Source organism: Halyomorpha halys, unplaced genomic scaffold, assembly GCF_000696795.3.
Source record: "Halyomorpha halys isolate HHAL.00 unplaced genomic scaffold, Hhal_1.1 Scaffold1324.1, whole genome shotgun sequence".
Taxonomy (NCBI): domain Eukaryota; kingdom Metazoa; phylum Arthropoda; class Insecta; order Hemiptera; family Pentatomidae; genus Halyomorpha; species Halyomorpha halys.
In genome coordinates, this window is record NW_027106083.1 from 69,006 (window position 1) to 76,004 (window position 6,999).

General features: G+C 38.2%; 1 protein-coding gene across 1 annotated transcript in view; it reads left to right on the plus strand.

Moving 5' to 3' along the window:
- Positions 1–2,128: 2,128 nt before the first annotated feature.
- Positions 2,129–6,999, plus strand: part of LOC106689298 (serine/threonine-protein phosphatase 6 regulatory ankyrin repeat subunit B) — a 9,910-nt gene continuing 5,039 nt past the window's right edge. Inside the window, exons 1-2 of the mRNA XM_067053628.1 lie at positions 2,129–2,185; positions 3,929–6,995. Coding sequence (XP_066909729.1) covers positions 4,205–6,995 — 2,791 coding nt within the window. The 5' untranslated portion in view covers positions 2,129–2,185; positions 3,929–4,204. The remainder of the gene's footprint in view (positions 2,186–3,928; positions 6,996–6,999) is intronic.

The following is a 6,999-nucleotide window of genomic DNA, read 5'->3' on the forward strand; positions in this document are numbered from 1 at the left end:
GTTCAAGTTCTCTCACCTACAAGATCAAGTTGGTTCTACCTGGAATGGCGCGGTGCGCTGGGAGCCTACCAGTCATAAAACAGTGTAATGAAAGTTTGCAAGTTTCTTTTGATGTTCTCTCGAATGGATATAACTAAAGAAAGAATATAGTAAAATAACGTGTATATTGCTCTATGTGCTGTAAATAAGACATAAAACAACAAAACAAACCACGTATGATTGAAGTGAATGCAAAATAATAGATAAACAGTTGTATGTTAACACTTCTTATAACTTAAAGGTTAGCAGTATAGGACTCCAATGGAAGTCTTGGGACGACAATGAAAAAAAAAAAACTTAAAGACTTTATTTTAATTAACAGTTTGTTAATCAAACTTATAAATGAATGCTATGAAAATAATGAAGTAAGATTGTGAGAAATGATGTGATGGTTTTATATGGTTTTACCACATCTATATGGTTAGGTTATGTTGCATGTTAAGTCAACAAAATTAATTTGAATTAATTGATAAAACTATGATTTATGAATTATTAAAAAATTATAGAAATATGCATCAGCCAATAGCTTTGAAGTGTTGAATAAATTCTTCAAGGTTAGTTAACTATCTCTCTGCATAAAGTATGTTACACTTTTAAAACTTCCATAGGTAAAATAGAAATAGAACACATAGGGACCATTTAAGAATTCCTGCTCCCCCCCCTAAATTACTCAATTTAGATTTATTTAATACAATGGGTATAAATTGTTAAAAACATGTCAATAAAGAAATAAAGTTTTAATGATACCTAATTTAACTCAGTGAAAATAACACAGTATAAGTACATAATTCTGTGTTATATTATTGCTAGAAATTTCTTCCCTTAAATATTGACATTAAATTGTGATTATGCATGGACTAAGTAATGGAACATCACCAACCTATTGTTCCAAGGCCTTTTCTTTGTTCAGCTAAGAGCAATAATTTAGATTTATACAATACTATTTTCCTGAACTATAATTTGAAATTTATTGAAAAATGAATTAGAATTTTATTAATTAACCGGCTTGTTACTGGCCATTATTTATGAAGTGCGCCTTCAAGGTAAGGTCTGCTGCACCTTCACTTTTGGTTGACTGGTTGAATTGTAGTGGACTGTATATTGTAATGAAAATGAACATAATTAGCAGAAAGAAAAATAATATTACATTAGTTACAGGTGGTGTATGAGTGGCCAAAACAGAACATTTATTGTTAGGTGTGTAATTAATTTTGATCATGGGTCTAGATAAACTGTAGATATGTCTATTGATGATGATGATGATGATGGTGTGAATTATATTGATAAGTTTGACTTATTCCATGTTTTAGTTATCCTCTCTTTATTCCTCAATTTCCTTCCTCCTCTGTTCCGAGAGGCACCTCAGAGTGTCTACTCACTCATTTTTTCACTAAATAAGATTGAAAAAAAAAGGACTGGTTGTAGAAAAAGAAACTGGCTCTCTCATGCACCAGTTTCTTCTTCTTCCCACAAAGGGGGCTCGAGGAGGTAAGCTTTTGCTGCTGGCCACATGGGGCCACATGCTAGTAGTGTCTACGTTATAGAGGGCTCATCCAATTCGGTTCCTGAAACATACCTATATATATACATTGTACAGCTGATCGGTACTCGGTCAGCTGACATTCAACAGCTGACAGCCTGTAAAACAAATACACACATACATATACATACTATGTGCATAAATACTATGTACCCAAAACTGTTCCATTATATTTGTGTTTTTTTATTTTTTAGGGTGCAGAAGCGTCTATTATTGACTGCAGTCAGAAAATGCTGGTGAGGTCTCTGTACCCCAAGGTAAGCAACCATATCCTACAGTCCGGGATCAAGTTTGGGGCTGCTATGTACAGCTACAGGCTGACCAATGCCACTGAAATGGAATTTACCAGCACGCAAGCCTTCCTCCTTTCTCTAGTTAATTGTTTAGTCACTGGAGATGATACCACCTGTTCCATCCTGGCCGAATGCTCGTACTACATCCAGCAACTGCGGTCCAGGCATCTTAGGATCTGGCTGAGGGAGGACTTCAGATTCCCCACCAAGGACATGGAAGAGGCCATGTCTCGGCTCTCTGAACCTGCCCTCGCATGTCTTTACAATTTTATCTTCCCTTGCGGATGTCTACGGTATCATTCTGCAATCAGAGGTATGATTATTAAAAATAATCATTATTATTTACCTTAAAATTATAATATTTAATTTTCTAAAGACATGATACTGTAACCATGCATTGTCATTAAGTATACCTACCAGGTATACACTTCGAGTAACAACTAACACTATCGAGTTGAGCTGTGCATAGTGGGTACTTAGCACTAAACTAGCGGTGAGCCATTCGAGGCAAGTATAGCTCATATGAAAGATATATATGGAGGATAATAATGTCGAAAAGATGGGAGCATTTAGTGTTTCTTGTTACAAGATTAGTTCTCATAACAATGGTGTAGATCAATTAATTTTTTTCTAGATGAAAGACTATCTGATTCACATTAATATTGTTTGTATCAAGATTAATGATTAAAATCAATACTGAGACATTTGCAGCCCAGGAAGTTTAGGAGTCTGTCTCAGCAACCTCAAAAATGCAGTGGCGCATGTTTGAATCTGGCCTGGAAGAGTTGACATTTATTTCGTGAGAGCCCCATGTTATGAAAACTTGACCCTCCCACATGTTTTGAATAGATTGGCTACCTCTACTTACATCTCAGTATGTCAGAATTGATCAGTCAGAGATTAATAAAAAAATGCAGGTTCTTCTAAGGATTTTAGAAAAAATATTATATAAAAAATAATTATTCTTTATTATGAATTTACACAATTGTGATACTTTTTTCTCTAAACTTTTATTCTTTAAAATTCTCCAACGTTTCGGCCCTCAGGCCATTTTTAAGGATACAACCTTCAATATTGATGTCATTGCTTTTTTAAAATCTCAAAATTGCAGGCTAATTGTCATTGTCACATATAACTTTTTTTTAAAATTTATATCCTAGATTTAAAACTTTTTTACAAAATACCTTCCCTCTTTCTCTTATATTTACAACTTAAAAACAGAACCTACCTTTGAAGGTTCTAATATAACTAAACAACTCTCAAACAATCATATATAAAAAATAATTAATCTAATAATTATTCTTTTTGAAACAACTCAAAAAAGTACATCTCCTGGAACATTATAGCTGCTCATAATGATGAGGGATAGTTGACTGTGGATAAATTATATGAGGAAAAGATGGTTGGTGGGTGTGGTCCATATATAACACAAATAAGTACTAATAACTTATTTAATTGTGCCAACGTTTCGACCAGAATGTTTAGCCTTCATCAAGGCTAAAAACAAAAAACAAGATAACAACCAATGAATACGAAAAAAGAAAGTTTAAACAGAATGACATAAAGTAAATAGTTGTACAGAATAAAATGAATAAAATTAAAGTGATGAAAGAAGTGGAAAATAAAAAGTATATATATATAGGTACTTTTTATTTTCCACTTCTTACAGCAGCTTACTATAAATGTGTTGATAGGTGATAGCATTGAAGTGAATAAGATAGGCATGAAATGTTGAAGGAATTACTAATGAATAGATTTCTAAAAAGTTAATAAATACTGATCCAGAGTGTAAGCAACCAAAGCGTAAGTGGGTATACTGATCATGGGTATTTGGTTTGAAAGGGCTTCATAGGCCAAATGTGTATCGACAGCGATTGGTGTTTTATAATAAATAATTTACCTACGCTTATCGATTGTTTTTCGGTTTTCAATAAATGGAGTTTTGTTGATGTAATTTTCTATATGTACTATTCAACATTTAATATCATTGCTAACAATCTTAAATGAGCAATTATAAAAATTTAATTTCTGATGGAACTTTTTATTTTGTTTCTAGGAAAACAGTGATGATTTAGCCCAGGAACTAGAAAGTGCTGTGGCTGAGAACAGTGCATGTGATATCATTGCTGTTGCCAATAAAGGAGGAAATCTCCACCGTCAAACTCAGTCTGGGGATAGTCTCGTTCATTTAGCTGTGAAGACTGGAAGCACGTCCTCTATTGCTGCACTTGGGTTCCTGAAGTCAGATCTTGAAGTCCTTAATGTTGCTGGCGCTACTCCTTTGCAAGAAGCTATAAAAAATAACAGTGCTGCATCTACCAGGGAATTGCTAATGGCTGGTGCAAACATTGAGAAGCAATTTCTGGGAGGCAACTGTTACCTTCACATTGCGGCAGCTGCTAGAGCAAATATGGCACTCCAGGTCTTACTGGAGGCAGGACTAGATCCAAACACTAAGAACTCCCTAGGCAATACAGCGCTTCACTCCGCCGCTGAAAGCGGCTGTATTAACTGTGCAATATTGTTGTTCAACAATGGAGTCAAAGTGAATGATAAGGATATAAATGAATTCACTCCACTACATTATGCAGCACAACAAGGCCATACTGGTATGGTGAAAGCTCTGCTGGAACGTGGAGCAGATGTAGAAGCTAAAGGAGAAAAGGGAAGAACATCGCTAATGGAAGCATCTATTAAGGGACATTTGGATGTGTTGAAACTTCTCATAGATGAAGGTGCACGTCTAAATTATAGCGATAACAATGGAAACACCGCCCTACATTATGCAGCACAAGAAGGTCATGTTGGTGTAGTGGAAGAATTGTTAGCACGTGGGGCATATCTAACTGCTAAGGGAGAAGATGGTAGGACACCACTAATGGAAGCATCAGTTAGGAGCCATTTTGAAGTGGTCCAGTTTCTTCTTAGCAGTGGAGCAACTCTCAATGATAGAGATAAAAATAAAAAAACTGCCTTACATTATGCAGCACGAGGAGGCCACGCTGGCATGGTGGCAGCATTGTTAGCACGTGGGGTAGATCTAACGGCAAGAGGAGAAAACAGCAGGTCACCGCTAATGGAAGCATCATTAAGGGGGCATTTGAATGTGGTTGAGCTTCTCATTGGAGGAGGAGCAACTCTTAGTGACAGTGATAACTATGGAAACACAGCCCTGCATAATGCGGCCCGAGGGGGAAACATTGGTGTAGTGGTAGAGCTGTTGGCACGCGGTGCAGATCTGAAAACAAAGAACAATGAAGGCGAGACACCAATAATGGAGGCATCTCTTAGGGGCCATTTGTATGTGGTGAAGCTTCTCAATGACCGAGGAGCTTCTATCAATGATAGTGATGCCTACGGAGACACTGTCCTACATTATGCAGTCCGTGGAGGGAACACTGGTGTAGTAATGGAGCTTTTGAGAAGGGGAGCAAATCTATATACTAAGGGAGATCTGGGTATTACACCACTTATAGAAGCTGCATTTAGGGGGCATTTAGATATTATTGAACTTCTTATCAACCAAAAAGCACCTCTTAGTGATAGTGATAACTATGGAAACACTGCCCTACATTATGCTGCACGAGGAGGGAATGTTGGAGTCGTGACTACGTTGTTAGATGGTGGAGCAAATCTAACAGCTGAAGCAGAAAAGGGCATTACTCCGCTGATGGAAGCTGCACTGAGGGGGCATTTGGATGCTGCTAAGCTTCTTATAGCTCGAGGAGCAACTTTAAAGGATAGCGATAGCCTTGGAAATTCTATACTACACTATGCAGCTCAAGGAGGTTATGTGGAAATGGTAAAGGAGTTAATGGAGCACGGAGCAAATCTAGCAGCATTGGGAGAAGATGGTAGGAAACCACTAATGGAAGCATCACGCATGGGCAATGTAGATGTAGTGAAACTTCTCATTGACCGAGGAGCATTTGTCAATGGAAGTGATAAGTATGGCAACACTTCTCTACATTATGCCACTCAAGAAGGACAAGTTGGCGTTGTGAGAGCACTGTTAGAACGTGGGGCCGATCGAAGAGCTAAGAATAATGTGGGCTGGACCCCTCTAATAGGAGCATCATTTAGGGGCCATTTGGATGTTGTTAAACTTCTCATCGACCGTGGAGCGCCTCTCAGTGATAGTGATAACTATGGAAACACTGCCCTACATTATGCTGCACGAAGAGGGAATGTTGGAGTGGTGACAGCATTGCTAGATCGTGGAGCAAATCTAACAGCTGAGGGAGAAAAGGGCATTACTCCACTGATGGAAGCAGCACTGAGGGGACATTTGGATGTTGCTAAGCTTCTTATAGCCCGAGGAGCAACTTTCAAGGATAGCAATAGCCATGGAAATTCCGTACTACACTATGCAGCTCGAGGAGGTTATGTTGGAGTGGTAAAGGAGTTAGTGGAGTGCGGAGCAAATCTAACAGCAATGGGAGTAGAAGGTAGGAATCCACTAATGGAAGCATCACGCATGGGCAATGTAGATGTAGTAAAGCTTCTCGTTGACCGAGGAGCATTTGTCAACGGAAGTGATAAGTATGGAAACACTTCTCTACATTATGCTGCTCAAGAAGGACAAGTTGGCGTTGTGAGAGCACTGTTAGAACGTGGGGCCAATCTAAGAGCTAAGAATAATGTGGGCTGGACACCTCTAATAGAAGCATCATTTAGGGGCCATTTAGATATTGTTAAACTTCTCATAGACCAAGGAGCGCCTCTCAATGACAAAGATAACAATGGATGGACCGCCCTACATGAAGCAGCAAAAGAAGGACACGTTGATGTAGTGAACGATCTGCTAGACCGTGGAGCAAATCTTACAGCTAGGAACATTGAAAACTGGACACCACTAATGTGTGCATCACATTGGGGCATTTTGGATATTGTTAAACTTATAATTGATCGAGGAGCGCCTCTGAATGATAAAGATAACAATGGATGGACAGCACTACATATAGCAGCAAAACAAGGACACCTCGGTGTAGTGAAAGAGCTGTTGGACCGTGGAGCAGACCTAACAGCTAGGAATATTGAAAACTGGACACCACTAATAAGAGCATCACTTTGGGGCCGTTTGGATGTTGTTAAACTTCTAATTGACAGAGGAGCGTCTCTCAATGA